Source organism: Oryctolagus cuniculus, chromosome 7, assembly GCF_964237555.1.
Source record: "Oryctolagus cuniculus chromosome 7, mOryCun1.1, whole genome shotgun sequence".
Lineage (NCBI taxonomy): Eukaryota > Metazoa > Chordata > Mammalia > Lagomorpha > Leporidae > Oryctolagus > Oryctolagus cuniculus.
Genome location: NC_091438.1, coordinates 9250664 through 9269363, shown reverse-complemented (window position 1 = coordinate 9269363; position 18700 = coordinate 9250664). Strand labels below are relative to the sequence as shown.

The window sequence follows — 18700 nt, the reverse complement described above, 5'->3', positions numbered from 1 at the left end:
CGCTCTGTGCAGGGGGCGATCGGTGCCGGTGCAAGACGACCACAAGCCAGACGGCTCTTATCTGCAGCGGTTCCAGAGACAGGGACCAGAGCAAGCTCAGGATGTCACGATGACCCAAATACCCACAGGGACAGAAGCGAAGCACTCTGTTGTCCTGCCAAGAGATCGACCTGTTTTTCATGATTTGACACTGCTTCTGAGAGATAAGCTGAAACCATACATCTTGTCGTGTGCGGTAGTGAATATCCATCTCTTCAACGAATGTTTATCAAACATCTACTACACTCCGACATGCTCGACTGCACTTGGGGTTTCCTGCCGTGGCCTAGAAGCCCCTGAGGACAGAGCGTTTCCTGCCAGGAGGAACAGTGGGGGTTTAGCCACACCAGTGCAGCCACTGACGCTGGGGCTTGCTCTTCCACGGTCCGTCAGCATGTGACGTGCCTGTCCTGGGTTCCCGGGCATGAGGACACCGAGGCCCCACACAGTGTTGACTCCAGATGAGTCTGGAAGGCTGCGAAGAATATTTTACAGGGAACCAGGTTCCCTAGAAGACTCCAGAATATGACACAGCCTGCTTTCCTGGGGGGCTGCAATCATCCCATCCCCAACAGCCAGGGCTGGGGTAAACCGGAACCAAGCGGTGGGGAAACACCAGTTCCTGGGACACTGCCAACAGGAACCTGGATGACGCTGGGGTTTTAGAATCCAAGCGACAGCAGCTTTATTTTGGGGGTGAGGGTTCAGTGAACTCCATAGGTGGGAGCCCTATCTTGAGACTTCAGCTAAGTTTAAACCGAGACTCCAGACCCAGAAATAATAAACAATGCTATTGGAGGAACCAAAGAATATGTCAAAGTAACACACAGAGATCCAGTGAGAACTGATATATTAAAAAAAAATTACAGGCTAAATTCAATAAAAGCCGAACATCAAAATACGCTCCAGTGAGCCCAAGGCCACCTGATGCATGTGGCTGGGATCCTGCCCAGCCACTGCTGCCTAAAGCCAGAACCCCCTGCAAACGCCTCCGAGACAGGAGCCCGTCCTGCACCTGCAGGGTCGTCCGGGCCCCCACACAGAGACGCACGGCAGCACCGGCGGAGACTCAGGGCCATCTAAGGGCGACTGTGTAGAAAGATGGGTGAGCGTGCACGTGTCAGGCCCTTTCACCGTCGGTCTGCCTGTGCCATCTTCCAGGCACACTGTTACCTGACACTTTACATCGCCTGTAAACCTTCTGCAACGCTGGCCACCCCTTGGGGCGCTGCCGGTGCCACAGGAGCTCCATGACTGGGCAGAGCCGCGAGGCGCTCCTCCTGAGGTCTCCGGGACCAGCCCAGTTTGGAGAGGGTGAGCATTTCAAGGACGCGCCGCGTGGGAAATCCTGCCACGCCGCTCCCAGGATAATCTCCCGCAGATTTATGACCAGGACTTGGGCGACTTCCCAGTGCATCCCAGAACACGGCTCTGCAGTGTGCGGACAAGGCTGCTCATGTACCCAGCGGATTCCGCCGCTGATCCAGGGAGGCACTGAGCAGTGTGGAGACCCTTCCTGGAACTGCTCTCTCCCCCAGGCTCCGGCTACGTCCCACCCTCGTGGGAAACAACATGGTGCCGCCCTCCAGGCTCAGCTGGGAGCAGTGGCTGTGCCTAAGCTCTGAGCTCCTCGCTCTGGGTCCAGTTCTGCTGACTTCTCCAACACTCTGCCCACCCCTGCCCAGGAGCAGACTCCCCGACCCTCATCCACCCCCAGTGCCCCGGCCCCCTGTCCACCCTGGGCCTACTCCTCTCCTCCCCTCAACCTCGTCCTCCCCTGAACTCTGTCTACCCTGCACCCTGGGACCCGTGCTGAGCACACAAGGGCCTCTCTGGACCCAGACATCCCCAGCACATGAGAACATCCACCTCCTGAGAAACAGAGGTGCAGTTGGAGGTCTTTCTGCATGCTTACCCCGCCCCCAACTCCTGTGCCAGGTCTCACCCTGGGCTCTCCTCCCCCTTCCCTGCCCCCTCACCACCCCTCCCCGCCCATGGAGGGCCACGTGCCAACAGTCCGCGCCCCAAGGCACTTTTCCTTGGCTCACCTGTGCTATTCTTTTCCCTCTATTGAATTTCCGAAAGAGCAACAGGCACACACTGCCCAGCCCCGGGTCCCTCCCAGCCTGCATCTCTGCACTCTGGCCCTTGGAAGGTGCCTTTCCCATCACTCCCCACAGGGGGCCTCACAGCTCTGCCCTCAGTGGCCTGCCTTGTTCCCCCTGGGGGTGCTGAGCTCAAACTCCAGGACAAAGCCAGCTCCCAGCCCCAGGTGGAACTCACTCTCTCCCTCCCTCCTTCCCTCCCTCTCAGGACTCCCATTCACATTTTGGTGCAAGGAGACCATCTCCTGTGCACCTTTTAATATTGCACAGCACCCAGCACGGGGCCCTGCAGCCGTGTGGCGGTTGCTCGCAGGTGCACGGCGTGAAGAGCACGCCTCTTCCTCACGGCCCACCTCAGGGCGCTGGGGACCCAGCCTCACCCTCAGCATCCTCTCAGGCTGCTATCTCCCCTCCCTTCTGGGCACAGGGGAGTTCGATGGTTTAGAAAGTTCTATTAATAATCCCCTGGCTTGGGAGCAAGGTTGCCTTTGATATCAACAGTTAATGCCTGATCTATGGGGGTGCTACCAAGGGCACAATATCTATAGTGGCTGCAGACATCTGAGAATGTTCTTGGCATTTAACATCTTGTCCACTTCCAGAGGGAAGCCGGCTGCCTCCGAGGAGCCCGTGTTAACCACAGACAGGGAGGGGACGCAGGGGTTTGCCAGGGGAGACGAGGGAGGCTGTGGTCAGAGGAGTAGGAATCCCTCAACCCTGAGGCTGAAGGACATGAGGTGCCTCCCTGGGATTTCAAAGATCTCAGCGGAGGCCAGAGAGAGAAGGAGAGAAAACGCTGAGCTCACCATGCAGGTAGCAAGCCAGGGAATCCTCAGCTCCACGGGGAGCTCAAGCCGAGCATGCTAATGATTGGAGGGGACAGGCCAGGGCCAGGCGAGATCTCAGCCGTAGACGCCGGAGCGCCCCCAAGGCTGCCCCTTGCCTGTGGAGAGGAAGCCAAGCCCCTACTCAAGCTCCCCCCAGCACCCAAAAGGATTCTGCAAACGGAGCACTTGGTTAGCAGCCTGGGGTTCTGGGGTGAGGGAAGGCTAGGCACTCCCACAGCTCTGAGCAAGCCAAAGGGGTCTAGGGACATGGCCGCTGCAGTGAGCGTCCCCCCTTACCAGGCTGACCCCGAGAAGCCCCTCGGTGACATGACCACGCCCTGCACCTCCCGTCCGCCTTGGGCACCAGGCAGGGCTCACAGGGCTTGGTCCTCATCTAATCAACCCCCACCAAACAGGAAGGATTCTTGGCTGAGGCCCAACGGGAGGACCCTGGACTTCCAGGAACAGAAATTCTATGAGCAAAATGACGATTTCCACACTGCAAATACAAGAGGGCACGGCACCTGCCCCATCCTGACAGTGCCCGTGCAACCACAGTGCAGAGGAGCACAGGGTGGTGGCTGGGGGACAACGGCCAGGACGGAGGCCGCGGGCTTGCACAGTGGTGCTGGGAGGGGTGTGTGTGTGTGTGTGTGTCTGTGACTGTCTGTATGTGTGCCTATGTGTGTGTGTCTGTGCATGTGTGTCTGTGTGTGTCTGTATGTGGGTCTGTGTGTCTATGTGTGTGTCTGTGTATCTGTGTTGTGTGTCTGTGTATGTCTGTGTCTATGTGTGTCTGCATGTCTGTGTGTATGTTTCTGCATGTGTCTATGTGTGTGTCTGTGTCTGTGTATGTGTCTCTGTGTATGTCTGCACATGTCTGTGTGTGTGTGCATTATGTTTGGGTATGTGTGTATCTGTGTATCTGTGTCTCTGTGACTGTGTGTATCTGAGTGTCTGTGTGTTGTGTGTCTGTGTGTTGTGTGTATCTGTGTGTGTGTCTGCCTGTGTGTGTGTCTGTGTGTTGTGTGTGCATCTGTGTGTGTCTGCTGTGTGTGTGTATCTGTGTGTCTCTGTGTGTGTTGTGTGTGTGCGTGTCGGGTGAGGCGTTCACCGGACAGAAGGAAGACGATGGGTGAGATGCAGCAGGTGCAATGATCAGGATACATACAGCAAACCCCAAAGCAAGGCCAAGGCCCTACACAGCGAGCACACCACGCACAAAAGACCCGCAGGAAGTCATGCTGGTGGTGACCGCCGATCAGCTTAGGATCAAGCTTCCTTTCTGTGGGGAGCTTCTCCGCCCACCTCTTTTCCGTCTTATCTCTGAGTAAAGACAAAGTTGGTTCTTAATCATCATCAGTCTGTCACTGTCAGTTCTCCATTCCTGACAGCTAACAGTACCACACAGCCACCTTCCAGCACCCTCTAAGAAACTCTACCCTCTGTAGTCTTTCCGTGCTAAGTCCCCTTCCCCGAGAAATCAAGAGACACTGTGCGAAGATCTGCTTTTTTTTTTTTTTTTTTACCCTGGGTTTGGGGCTCCTTGAGGGGAGTGACCATGTCCTGATGAACTTTGCATCACTCAGTCCACGTGGTGTGTGCTCAGTACAAACGCTGAAAATAGAGAGGACCAACCAGCACATCAGCGAGTGATTCCATGACACAGGCAACTGTGCAAAACCAGAGGCCCTGGCCACGAGGACTGGAGCTGCTTCTTGACCCAGAAAGCCCTACAAAGCCTTGCAAATAAAGAGATTCAGATCTCGAACCCCCTTTGGGAAAAGCTGCAATCTGCCCAGGCAACCAAAAACATGCAAAACCGAAAGCCACCAGGAATCCGAGAGCGGTCACAAGGAGGCGCGTGTGTTTCTGTCCACCCAGAAAGGACAGTCATGGCCACATGTCCGTGACAACCGCGGTGGCCCAGGGAGGAGCTGAGATGTCATCTGCCCACAGAGGATACAAGAGCTGTGTGTCTGCTTCTCACAGAGGCTGCCCAGGATCAACCTCCATGCTGTCCTAAGTGCCCAGCCAGAGGAGACCCCAGAGATAACAAGCTGTGAGTATCAGGGTTTGCGAACAAGGCGTAGGACATGGGTGTGTAAATACGCCATCATATGAAGTTAGGCTGGCTGGAATTTCTCCTGCCACAAGCCATGTGCAGAAGGGGCAGCAGCCTGCTAAGGATGCCCGAGGCACAGGCGACACACTTGGGAACCAGAGCTAGCAGGGAGGGAAGAGGAGTGAACAAGGGAAGGACTGTGTGCAGAGGGGAAGCGGCTTCCACGGGAGGCTGCGTGGCCGTGCCTTGGGCTCGCCAGAACCATGCTGAGCCCTGACCTTAGAGGGAGGGAAGAGGAAACGGACTTCGCCCCAAATCAGCAGCAAAGTGACTTGAAAGAGCAGGTGCATCCACTTCAGAATTCCTGCATCTGATCTCCTAGTCACAGGACTTAAGAGCTTCGTTCTGACAAACATCAGCAATGAGCCCCAGAGTCACCGGCCAGAAACTAATTTCTTATTCATAATTCCTCTTAGGAGCCTCTATATAAAAATGTATTCAGGACACAATTTATTTCAATGGGCTTCGCTTCTTGTCAAAAACAAATTTAAATCCATAACTTCCAGAATAAACTGTTCTTGATTATTTAAGTGTCCAAGTCTAGGGCTTGATCTTAAGGAGTTTAGCAATTAGAAGAAATCTAGTGCAAAAATACCATAGAGAAAAAACAGATCAGCTGTGCCCTCAACGGCCCAGAGACCCCTGGGTTAGAACACCGGCTACTTTCACTAGAGAAAATGAAGAGGAAAGGAGTGTGCATCATAAAGGAGCTCTGGAGGTGGGCGTTGTGGCGCAGGGGGTTAAGCAGCCACTTGGCACACCTGCATCCTGTATCGGAGAACGTGGTTCAAGTCCCGGCTACTCCACACATCTGATGCAGCTTCTTGTTAATGTGCATCAGAGGCAGCGGATGACAGCCCGAGTGCTTGGGTTCCTATCAGCAATGCGGAAGACCCGTGTGGAGTTCCTGGCCCAGCCCCAGCTGTTGAGAGCATCTGGGGCGTGAACCAACAGATGGAAGATCTCTTTCTCTCCCACTCTCGCTGTCAGCCTGCCTTTCAAATAAATAAATATGCCTCTTTCTCAAAGAAGGAGACCTACATTGTCAATATGCATATCAGAAGCAGCCATCTATTCCCTGTTCTCCACCGGGAACTCCAAACCTGCTCGCTTCAGACCCACACAAGCACAAGACAGCGGGCAGCTGTACATTCGGTTTGCATGTACAGGTCCAGAACACCTGCTAGGGACCAGGAACAGCAAGCTGGCACAACAGCCTCACTTGTCAAGTGCCCAGGCTCCCTGGGGGACACTAAACCACAAAGCGAGATGGTGCACACCCCAAGCATCACAGCACGGCCTCTGGACACCTCTCCAAGCTGGGATGCTCCCCTCCCTCCCCTGTGATATTCTGAAAGAGAACCCATTCATGGAAACTGCCTAAGCTTCCTCTGTGACAAAGACATACAAGAAAGCAAAGACCAGGTGGCCAATGGGATGTCATCAACTATACTCCATGTGACACCACCACCAGAGAAATGAGGAAGTGGTTTGACATGGTGTTCTTTGGTTCCAGGAGAAGGTGATTCCAATGGTATAGTTAGTGGCTTGAAGTTGACCCTCAAATTTGGTGAAATACTTTATGCCCATGAACAGCATAGTCAAAGAGGCATTGTTTGTAGTAGCAAAATACCAAAAGCTACCCTGAAGTCCAGGATTCTAGGAGGGATTAAGAAATCCAATAGAATACTACACAGCTCTCAAGTAGATGATGAAGACTAAAACAGGATAGTCTCCAAACACACAGTTAAAGTTAAATAAAAAAAGAAAACCAAATGCAATATTCACATCAGAGCAAGTGTGCACAGAAGGCCAGCTCCCATTCTACAGAAGAAAACGGGACAGGTGGGCATTGGGTGCAGTGGTGCCATGCTACTCGGGACTTCTGCATTCCCCATCAGGGGGCCTGGTTCAAGTCCCAGCTCCTCCACTTGCAATACCCCTCCCTGCTAATGCACACTCTGGGAGGTAGCAGATGATGGCCCAGTGACTGGTCCCTGCTACCCAGGTGGGAGACTAAGTTCCGGGCTCCTGGCCTCAACTTGGCCCAGCTCTGGCTGTTGTGAGCATTTTGGCAGTGGATGGAAGAGCTGTCTATGTCTCACTGACATTCAAATAAAGTGAAAAATAAATAAATAAGAGACTGTTTTAAAAATTAAAAAATTAGGGGCCAGCATTACGGTGCAGTGGGTTATACTGCCGCCTGTGATGCTGGCATCCCATCATAATTTGAGTTCAGGCTGATCTACTTCTCATCCAGCTCCCTGTTAAGGTGCCTGGGATGCAGCAGAAGATGGCTCAAACATTTGGGCCCCTGCCATTCACGTTGGAGACCCAGATGACTTCCAGGCTCCTGGCTTTGGCTGGGCTCTGTCCTGGCTGTTGCTGCCATTTGGGGAATGAACCAGTGGATGGAAGATAACTCTCTCTCTCCCCCATCCTCCGCCCCCCCATGTAACTCTGTCTTTCAAATAAATACAAAATATTTTTTTAAAAAATTAAACAAAAAGAAAATGAGAGAGCATACCTACACGTAGACTTAGACAAAAGGTCTTCAAAAAGGTTGTTGAAAATGTGTGTGTGTGTATATATATATATATATATTTAAAGGTTCTATTTATTTATTTGAGAGGTAGAGTTACAGACAGAGAGAGGGAGAGATAGAAAGGTCTTCCATCCACTGGTTCATGACCCAAATGGCCAAAATGGCCAGAGCTGTGCCGATCCAAAGCCAGGAGCCAGGAACTTCTTCCAGGTCTCCCACACAGGTGCAGGCTCAAGCACTTGGCCATCTTCTGCTGCTTTCTCAGGCCACAGCAGAGAGCTGGATTGGAAGAAGAGCAGCTGGGACTCAAACCAGAGCCCATATGGGATGCTGGTGCCGTAGGCGGAGGATTAACCTACTGTGCCACAACGCCAGCCCCACGGAAAATGTATATTTTTAAAAAACTATACACGCATTGCAAAAATGTTTGCCCCGTAACTTATCTTTTCATTCCATTTTTTCCACACAGACTTTTTAAAGCACCCTCCTATGAGCACAGGCTCTGTAGGGGACTACATGAGAACCCAGCGTGGAAAAGCCTACAGTGGGGACACTTGTCACCACATACATTTCTGGGTGACATCCTTCCACGTGAGCACATCACTTAATATCTGATGTGAGTATTTTCATGAATGTGTTCAGCAAGAGCTTTTAAAATGCCTTTTCAAATGTCAAGCACTGCGTACAGTTCGGGAGATGGAAGGGGAGACGAGACGCTGCCTTTTCCACGGAGAACGAGGGAGCAGACGGATGGACTAGTCACGCCGTGAGTTAGGATTGTGTCATGGAAAACGAGAGGAGGCGGCCACCAACCCTGGCTTCGGGGATCATTCTCCACGGGCATCTTGTGAGGTGGCGTCGGCAGCCTTGTTCCAAACTCCCTTTCTGAGCAGGTGCACATAGCCAACAGCCAGGAAGGCGGAGACGGCGTGCGCCCAGGGCTGCCATCTCTCTCTCTCTCTGGAGTCAAGGTCGGCAGGTTGAGCAGCGGAGCCTTCGCTAAGATTGGGCTCCTCGGCGCTGACACAAACACGCTGCCTGCATGCGGGCTGCTCCCCACGGCTCCTGGGGGACTCGGGGTCAGAGGCAACCCTTGGGGACATGGAGCCCACGATTCTGCAGCGCTGTGGGCCATAAAGCCTCCTGCTGCTGGCCGTGTGTCTCCTGCCAGCACTGATGGGACCAAGACAAGCTACCTTGCAAGCAGGAACCATATCAAACCTTCCCCAGTTCCTGACAGATCAAACTTGGCTCAGCAGGATTTGTTGTGAGCTTTCTTTTTTGTCTAGCACCTTCTGTGACCTAGTCCTGAGCCGGCATTTGCCATCATCCCCAGGTCAGCCACGCACATTTACATGTGGCCCAGAAAGTAGAACAAGAGAGAGCGCCCAGGCACCGCCCCACTGCTCCTGGTCACAGCCGCTGATCTCGGCATGAGATGAGGCAGAGTCACGTGAACGCACCCACCTCGCCTACGCACAGCAGGAAACCTGGGCAAGACCTGAGCCTCTGTCCCTCCCACCTACAGTCAGCAGGTGAGCAGGGGCCAAGTGTCAGTTACACCTGTTTTTAGACATCTGCAGCCTAGGCTGCCTCATGTGCACAATGGCCAGACTGAGTGAGCCTCGGCGATGGAACCATGGTAAGTCTCAGAGAGCTAAATACCCCTGAAGCTTACTCAGTGAGTCCTCTGGAAGACTTTAGCATTGAAAGTAGGTTTGGGGGCCGGGGCCATGCTCACTTGGTTAATCCTCCGCCTGTGGTGCTGCCATCCCATATGGGCACTGGGTTCTAGTCCCGGCTGCTCCTCTTCCAGTCCAGCTCTCTGCTATGACCCGGGAGGGCAGTGGAGGATGGCCCAAGTGCTTGGGCCCTGCACCCGCATGGGAGACCAGGAAGATACTCCTGGCTCCTGGCTTCGGATCAACGCAGCGCCAGCCATAGTGGCCATTTTGGGGAGTGAACCAATGGAAGGAAGTCCTTTCTCTCTGTCTCTTTCTCTCTCACTGTCTAACTCTATCTGTCAAATAAAAAATAAAATAAATAAAATCAAATCAAAAAAAAGAAAAAAAAAAGAAAGTGGGTTTTGAGGGGCGGTGCTGTGGCATAGTGGGGAAAGCCATGGCCTGCAGTGTTAGCATTCCACATGGGTGCCGGTTCAAGTCCCAGCTGTTCTACTTCCGATCCAGCTCTCTGCTATGGCCTGGGAAAGCACAGAAGATGGTCCAAGTCCTTGGGCCCCTGCACCCCTGTGGGAGACCTGGAAGAAGCTCCTGGTTCTGGCTGTTGCAGCCATTTGGGGGGAATGAACCAGCAGTTGGAAGATCTCTCCCCCCTCCCAACCCTGTAACTCTGCCTTTCAAATAAAATAACAAAATCTTTAAAAAATGGGTTTTGTCTAGATGTGTTATCTTTTTTTTTTTTTTAATACATATACAGACTACCTCACTGGAACTGAAGACAAGTTTTACTTTTCCCATTTCTGGAGCTCGTTCACACCCATTTCTTAGTCCTTCGAAACTTAAAAGCAGCCACTGCAGACCCTTCGCGGCCCATCTCACACTGTTTCCTACCGACTCCCCCTCACCTCCGTCGCTGGCAAGAACGCCCTCTTCCCTCGGCCCTGGCAGGTTGTGGGTCTGGTTCCCATCACCTACAGGATCTTCATTCTGGCAACTTACTACTATTTATATCACAGGCATTTGCACCACGCATATTCCAAAGAGCAAAAAGAAAAAAAAAAAAAAAGGAACCCTCCGGACACAAGCTGTCAGTGCACAGTAGCCGAAGCATGGCCAGACCAGGTCATGCTGTGTTTCTCCCCCGAGGGCCACTGGCTTGTGACCAAGCGGTTCCTAATGTCAATTAGGTGAGAGACTCAGATACCGCTCACAGGCGAAGTGAGAGCCTTTGATATGAAAGGACGCTCAGGGAGACATCCAGGAGAGCGGAGACAGGTTCCCACTGTTCCAGCCCAGGCAGACCTCTCGCAGTCTTGCTCCAAACCGGCCAAGTTCCCTCTGCTTCGCCTGCAGCCAGGCTGAGCTGAGGGGTGTGTGCACTCTGCCCTTGGAGGCTGTGACCCAAGACATCTGACATTGTTCACACACAGGACACCTCTGCGGAGGAGCCCAAGAAGTCTTTTCTATTTTTAAGGTTTATTTTATTCATTTGAAGGCAGAGTTAGAGAGAGACAGATAGAGTGATCTTCCATCTGTTGGTTCACTCCCCACATGGCTGCAACTGCAGGAGGATGGGCCAGCCTGAAGCCAGAAGTCAGGAGCTTCTTCCAGGTCTTCCACGTGGGTGCAGGGGCCTAAAGACTTGGGCCATCTGCTACTGCTTTCCCAGGCCACAGCAGAGAGCTGGATCAGAAGTGGAGCAGCCGGGACGCGAACCGGCACCCATATGGGATGCCAGCATTGCAGGTGACAGCTTAACCTGCTGCGCCACAACACCGCCCCCTCCCCCCAAGGAGTCTTATCTTAAAAGGCTGGCTTATCTCTGGCAGGTGTGCCGCAGGAGTTTCCAATCACGGGATGAAGCTTGCATCCAGTCACCATCCACAGCTCCGGGCAGTGCTGATCACACAGGAGTCTGCCCAGCTCCTGTACAGCTCTGGTTTTCAATGACGCACCATTTGCAAACTTAAAAAGCCAAGGGGTAGACATCTGACGCGGCAGCTAAGACAGCACGTGGGGTGCCTGCACCCCGTATCAGAGCACCTGAATTCAAGTCCCAGGTCTGCTTCCACTCCAGCTTCCTCCTATTGCATACCCCGGGAGGCAGCAGGTGATGGCTCAGAGATGGGTCCCTGTCACCCACACAGGAGACCCAGACGGAGTTCTGAGCCCCTGGCTTTGACCTGGCCCAGCCCTGGCTGTTGCAGGCATTTGGGGAATGAACCAGCAGGTGGGAGATTGTGTGTCTGTGCCTGTTTGAGAGACAGGCAGAGACAATGTCTTTCAAATAAACTGTTTTTTAAAATGGAAACATTTTACGTAATGGTTGGTTGCATTTCTGATGCCTCCCTAAACAGGAAACTTCACAATTTGGAATCCATCCTCCAGAATTTGAAAGTAGCTGCCGCAGGGGCCCGCACTGTGGCATAGTGGGTAAAGCCGCCAACTGCGGCGCTAGCATCCCATAAGGGCACCAGTTCACGTCCTGGCTGCTCCACTTCCGATCCAGCTCTCTGCTGTGTCCTGGGAAAGCAGTGGAGGATGGCCCAAGTCTTTGGGCCCCTGCACCCATGTGGGAGACCCGGAAGAAGCTCCTGGCTCCTGGCTTCTGATAGGCACAGCTCTGGCCGTTGAGACCATCTGGAGAGTGAACCAGCAGGTGGAAGACCTCTCTCTCTCTGCCTCTCACTGTGTAACCCTGACTTTCAAATGAATAAATAATCTTCAAAAAAAAAAAAAAAAAAAGAAAGAAAGAAAGTAGCTACAGCAGCCCCTTCATGTCCCACCTCACTTTTCCTTTCCTAACACAAGTGCACTGTTTCCTGCAGACTTGGCTGCACCCAGACAGGGGCAGGGGACACTGCTCCTTCCCAGGACCCCAGGACCCCGGGCCCCTGATGGTCGGTTCTCAACGTCTCCCTTCTTAACCGAGTCGTCCCTGAGATGGCGCTGCTGTCTCCCCCGCCTCCCCAGGTCGGCCGCCGGCCACCCTCCTCACAGGCCTCTCCCAGCTGCTACTCAGGGAGCTGAGCGGCTTCATCTGCTGTTTTCTGGGCAACAGGCAAGAGGCGGCCACTGGAAGGTGTGTGTGCCCCAGGGTCACAGGTTTGTCACGTGGAAGCCCAAGCCCTGGTTTTTCAGATGAGGAAATGCAGGCTTGGCTTGGCTGGGGGTGGGGGTGGGGGGCAGGAAAGACAAGGGATGCCTGTTTGGGTAACAGGTGGAGGCGCAGCGGCCAGCATGGGGAGCTGCAGGTCACCCATGCTTCTGCAGCCTTGAACCGGGATCCCAATGGTGACGTGCCATGAGCTCAATACACACACACTGGGTTTCTAAGACTCGGGATAAAATGGCATGTAGAATGGAGATTTCTGTCGATTATAAGTTAAAGATGCAAACATGCACGAATAGAGTCTATAATTAAAGTCGAGCTTGCATGTTTTTTACTTCTTTTCAGAGAGTCCCTAGAAAACTCGAAGTGACCTGGATGGCTCACGTTCTGTTTCTACTGCACGCGGACGTGTCAGAACAAAGCCCACCATCGCGATGCCAGGGTATTACTTTGATTGTCACCTCTTTCTTGAAAAGGAAAAAAGTCATGACACAGAGCAGACAAAGCACAGGAAAGGATCAAAGGCTTTGCTGCTATTTATGATCCTGGTGTTACCCCACAGCCCTTCTGCGTTTATAAACACCTGGCTCCAGCGTCTAGCGTCCCAGCGTTCCCTCTGCCGACCTGGAGTGGCCACCACCGGCTGGCTCCCGCTATGCACAGCCAGTCAACACAAGTCCCGCTTCCCCGTTTGCTCTCTGGTCAGTTTTCATCATCCAAATGACCTGTGATCTAACTACGATTTTTAAATTCAAGAATTCAGACAAACGTTCATTCCACAGCAAACTGGAGCTGCCTCTGCAAAGCATAACAAATCCCAGGAAATTATTTTAGGAACTGCTGCTGTTAGCTCACGCCATGGAAACTGTGTCTGCGAAGCACTCCCAAGTTTCCTATCAAAAGGGGTGTGGGAAGACCCCCATACAGTGAGCACCATGTGATTTTCCGAGTCCTTTTGCAAGGTGCAGGTGACCGTGGACCACCAGTGATGCGAGTGAGGCATGAGCCACGCCGTGCAGAGCGCCATCCGGGAGGGGGGTTGGTCCCCAAGCCTTCCACCTACCTTTGTACTTTTCTGTCTGAGCGCTCAGGAGCTCTGCACATTTGGTTTCTTCCTCCTGTATTTCCAGATGAAACCGGCATTCTGGGTGAATGCTGCTCACCTGTTCAAGGTGAAAAGAAAGGAAATCAGCGAAACTTCCGCCATAAACGTCAGGCAGAGGTTCTCCCAGTAGCACCGGAGCGTGCACAGTTCTAAACTGCTTCCAAACTAAAGTGCCCAGCGTGGTCACTAACAACAGCTCTGCCATTTACTTCACAAAATTCTACAAGCCAATAATAACTATTCTCTAAGAAAGAAAAGGAACTTACTACCATAACCCCGCTGTATGCTGTTAGTACTAACTGGGAGGCAACACAACTCTGTAATCCAATAATCGCTCCACGTTCTTCATAGCCCTGGATTTGACTGAAGGAAACACAGGTTTACTCCTCAGAACGTTGCTTTGCTTATCACCTGCACCTGAGGACCATCAGGGTCGGGCAGAGCCCTAAGACAACACATCTGATCTTGGGAGCTAAGCAGGGTGGATCTGGTTAGAACTCGGATGGGAGACAGCCTCGTGTCAAGGCTTCCACAGGCTTCTGCATCTTAGCCCTTTGGAAGCAGAGCAAACCGTGCTCACTTTGACTTTGAACCTGGTGTGCAGAAGCTTTCCAGAAAGATGACAGGGTAAGGGGCAGGGGGGAGAGAAATGCATCACCCCACTCTGCAATGTGGGGGTGCGGGGGGCGGCAGTCTGTAGTCAGGGCTCGTCACCGGCTCTTAAGAGGCGACGGTGCTGTGCACAGCGTCTCAGTCTTGGTAGAGACCACTTTCCAAGCTCTGTTTTCACAAAAATACAACAGTCTCTGATTTTATGCCCCTGCTCCATCTCAAGAAATACCCACAGGATGCGCTAGAGCTGCCCCTTCCGGGGCTTAGCGAGACCTTGGTCCCTATCTGTCTCTCCATCTCTCTCTCTCTCTGCCTCTCTCTTTCTCTCTCTCTCTCTCTCTCTCTCTCTCTCTCTCTCACACACACACACACACACACACACACTTTGTCTAACCAAACCTGTTCTCGTGCAGGAGTACTACTACCAACCAAAGAGAATTACACTTGGCAGGTGCTCTGTATTTGGTTAGCCTGCTACTGGTACAGGTCACCTGTTCCAGCCACCAACAGTTTTCTAACAGGAAAAACCGAATGCTGGGTCCTGCCGCCACAGTCAGCCCCACTTAGCAAGCTGTCGGTCTGTTTGATTAACCAGCCCAATACCCACCAACCACCTAAAAGTTAGATTCTTGATGTCCAGCATGCCAGCTCAGGAATTTCGGAAGGAAGGAAATGACACTGATTTTAAAAAGAAACTAAGCAGTGGCCTCTTTGGAGACGTCTCAGAAACTAAGGCAGCATTGGCCGCTCGCTCCTGCCCGCGGCCACCTTAGCGGCGGGGATCTGATTCTCACCGGGGCAGACCCGCTGCGGCTCCGCGCGAGACCGGGGAGTGCGGCGACCACAGAGCCACCGGCACTGACAACTTCGCCTCAACAGCTCCGGGCGCGGGAGGCCAGGCTGCCACCCGCACACAGGAAGCACGCGTGCGTGCACACGAGCGAGCGCGTCTCGGTCCCGCAGACAGGAAAGCAAAGCGGGCCAAACTTTTCTTTTTAGAAATGGGCTTTTAGATAAAAGGCGGAAATCTTGATTGAGCACCGCGTAACGTCTTAGTGCACCGATCTAACCAACTTCTGGGCAGTGTATCATCTCCTCCTGTGCAATTAAAAAAACCAAAAGAGGACGCATATTTCCAAAAGGAAACTCTTCAGCCAGGCCACTCTCTCACACACTAAAGCAAACACTAAGGACAGCGAGTACCGGGAGGAGCAGCAGAAGCAGTTAATGACAAAGCAAACTCCGGGTTCCCCCGGGACGCCAAGCCTGCGCAGGTGACCGGGACGACACAGCCCCCGGGCTCCGGGCCTGGGCCGCCGCGCGCCCCGCGCGTCTTAAGTGCCCGGGCAAGAAGAGGATCCCGCTTCCAGCAAACCCAGGACGTAAGCGAGGGAGGGAGGAGGCTCCCGCATCTTCCCGGCCCCGGAGTCGGTGCGGCACGCGCCATCGGAGAAGCGCAGGAGCTCGCCAGGCGACCCGGTTCCCTGTCCCGGGCCCCGGCCGGACGGGTGGGTCCCCCGCCACCCCCAGCGCAGCCACCCCCCTCTAGCTCTCTGCTCCCCGGAGCTGGCGCGGAGAGCGCAGCCCGGCAGGAGGGGTGCGCCTCCTCGGGACGTGGGCGACGCGGATCCCGGTGGGGTGGGGGTGCGGGGGTCGCGGGGCGCACTCACGGGGACCAGCAGCCAGCCGCAGCAGGTCAGCAGCGCGGGCGCCCTCATCCCGGGCTCAGCGCGCCGGGGGCCGCCCAGCGCCCGCCGCCTCCGTCCCGAGCGCCTGCGGCTCCGCGGACTCCACCATGGGCCAGGCCGAGCGCGCAGTGGCGGTGGCGGCGGCGGTGGCGGCGACTCCCTGGCCGGCGCCCGGGGCTCAGACTGTCCGTGCACGGCGCGCCCAGCAGCGGCTGCCCGGCGGCCGGAGCGCGTGGGCCGGACCCCTCCGTCCTCGCTCGGAGCGCGCTCGCCTCTCTCCCGCAGGTCCCGGCTGCGCCCCGCCCTCTCGCCCCCTGTCCCCGCCCCGCGCGTCCCCCTCGCCCCTCGCGGCTCCCTCCGCCCTCTCGCTCGCGCTCCTCCGCCCGGCGCCCTCCCTCCCTCTCCTTGGAGCCCGCCCGGTGCTGGCCCCCCCCACCCCCCCGGCCTCGTTCTCTGCGCGACCCCTTCTCTCCTCCTTCTCTGCTCAGGCGCCCCCGCCTCCCCCAGCTTCCCGCATCCCTTGGCCCCCTGACCCCTGCCTCCCTCCCCACTCTGGGCCCCTGCGCGCCCCCTCCTAGCCCTTGTCTCCCACACTCTCAAGTATTGGTAGGAGCAGGTGAGCGGGGGTGGGCGAAGGGCTCCCCCCAACTCGCACTGAGAATTCGAGGGCAGACGCAAGGTGTGCGCCGACCTTGGAAGTGCACCCGCCAGGTTTGGGGCACCTGCGCCTTCCCTCCTAAGTGATTCGCTGAAGGCGCCCGAGAAAGCGGTCAGAAACCCTTGGCTGGGGCGTGGGGAGCTGCCTCGGTAGCCAATGGGGTGGGGTTGGCTTGGGTGGCACTAAGAATTAAGGAGTGCGTGCTGGGGCAGGCGGACTGGGCACCGCCTCGCGGAGGGGTTCGGTTGGACAGAAAGACGCGGGGTTCGCACGCGCTGGGCCCCGCGAAGGTACTGGAAGAAGGCCATTTGCATCGCCGGACTCAGTGGCTGGCTGGGTCCTGGGTCGGGACCCCGCCGCGCGCCCCAGGCGCCCAGCGCCTCCCGCAGAAGGCGGGGACGGAGGCGCTTGGGGGTCTGAAGCCCCCAGGGTGACTCTGTGCCCAGGACTCCTGCCTGAGAGCCGGTGGTTATGGACCAAGCGGAAAAGCCCTGCAAATGAGAAACACGGCAGGTCAGTGTCTGCTGTTACAGCTCTACATGTCTGTTGCATGTTGGCGAGGGAACCGGGAGTTGAAGATCCCTTGTCGCTCTGCACACACACACACACACACACAGAGTCATAATAAGGGGGCCTGTGGTGTAACTTGTTGGAGTCCCGGCTGCTCCTCTTCCGATCCAGCTCCCTGCTAATGGCCTGGGAGAGCAGCATAGGATGGCCCAGGTGCCTGGGCCCCTGCACCCGCATGGGAGACCTGGAGGAAGCTCCTGGCTCCTGGCTTCGGCCTGAGCAGCAGCCATTCATGGAGGGGTCCAGCGGATGGAAGACATCTCTGTCTGTCCCTCCCCGACCCTCTCCCAGTAACTGTATATTTCAAATACATACACAATTAAAATAAAAATGACTTCAAACTTACACGGAAGTTAAAAGAATAAATACAAAGAACCCCATTTTGCTGTGTGTCTAGACCCGGTCGTTAACATTTCCACACGTTGTCGATGGCCTCGCTCCCAGCCTCCTGCCCCTCTCAGGATGGATTCCTGTACCCATGCATCATCTCTGTGTGTCTACCTGCCATCCGCCTCTCTCACCCCCAGGCACCCGCTCGTTCTCTGATGGAGAACTGGTTGTCAGGTGTGCAGCCTTGGATTTTGATGAACAAGCCCTTTCCACACTGTCCTACCCTGGGGTCAGCCCCTGGGCTGCAGGTTGTCTGAGCCCCTGCCCCACAGAGGCACTGGGAGAGCCGGGGTTCTCGGGGTGCAGTGAGCACTTAGCTGATGCCTGCAGTGTGCACAGCATGGCCTGGGTGCAGTGACGTGGGACGATGCGTGTGTCTCTCCCCTCCAGGTGCTCATGGCGCAGTGTGTGAGCACGTGACCTGGGACATGACTGTGATGTCCCTAGCTACAGGCGGACAGAGACAGGAGCAGTGATTCATTTCAAGGGAGGGCCTTGGGGGACAGAAGGTGCGGATGTGCCAGGAGGAATGGCTGGAAGTGGAAACCTCAGCCCAGGCACCTTGGACAGACACGAGGAGCAGGACATGTGGCGAGCGCAGAGGCCTGAGGCCCTGCAGGTCCCCGGGGGGCAGAGAGTCGGAGCAGCTCTGGCATCAACTGTGCCACACCGCATTATCGGGCACACACAAAGCGTCTTCCATCCCCACTGTTGCCACCTCTGTTCGGAATCCCTGTGTTGAGGTGAGTGGGGCACATATTTTTAAAAAGATTTTGTTTAGTTGAAAGGCAGGAGAGAGAGAGAGACAGAGAGAAGGAGATCTTCTATCTGCTAGTTCATTCCCCAAATGACCACAACGGAAGCCAGGAGCCAGGAACTCCATCCGGGTTCCATAGTGGGTGGCAGGGACCCAAGCACGTGGCCATTATCTGCTGCTTTCCCAGCGCAGTAGCAGGGAGCTGGATGGGAAGTGGAGAAGCCGAGACTTGAACCTGTGCTCGTGTGGGATGCTGGTGTCACAGGCAGCGGCTTAACCTGCTGCGCCCCAGTGTCTGCCCTGTGTGCTGGCTCCTGTGGGGAATGCCCCCACTTCCAGGGATTTTCTGCACTTCCTCCTCCTGAGCCAAATGACCTCTTCAGGGCAGATGGGCTCCGCGCCTTCCGCAGCCTCTGCTGGTGGCTGGTGGCCGGGAGCTTTGCTGGGCACTGCTAAGGTGACTCCGTGCTGTGCTCACCTGCCCA

General features: G+C 55.1%; 1 protein-coding gene across 1 annotated transcript in view; it reads right to left on the bottom strand.

Moving 5' to 3' along the window:
- The window catches only part of VIPR2 (vasoactive intestinal peptide receptor 2), a 102137-nt gene extending 86010 nt beyond the window's left edge, over positions 1–16127 (bottom strand). The window contains exons 1-2 of the mRNA XM_002715014.5: positions 15823–16127; positions 13499–13598 (exon numbers count right to left, since the gene is read on the bottom strand). Of these exons, the coding sequence (XP_002715060.1) occupies positions 13499–13598; positions 15823–15870 (148 nt within the window). The 5' untranslated portion in view covers positions 15871–16127. The remainder of the gene's footprint in view (positions 1–13498; positions 13599–15822) is intronic.
- Between the last annotated feature and the right edge of the window lie 2573 nt (positions 16128–18700).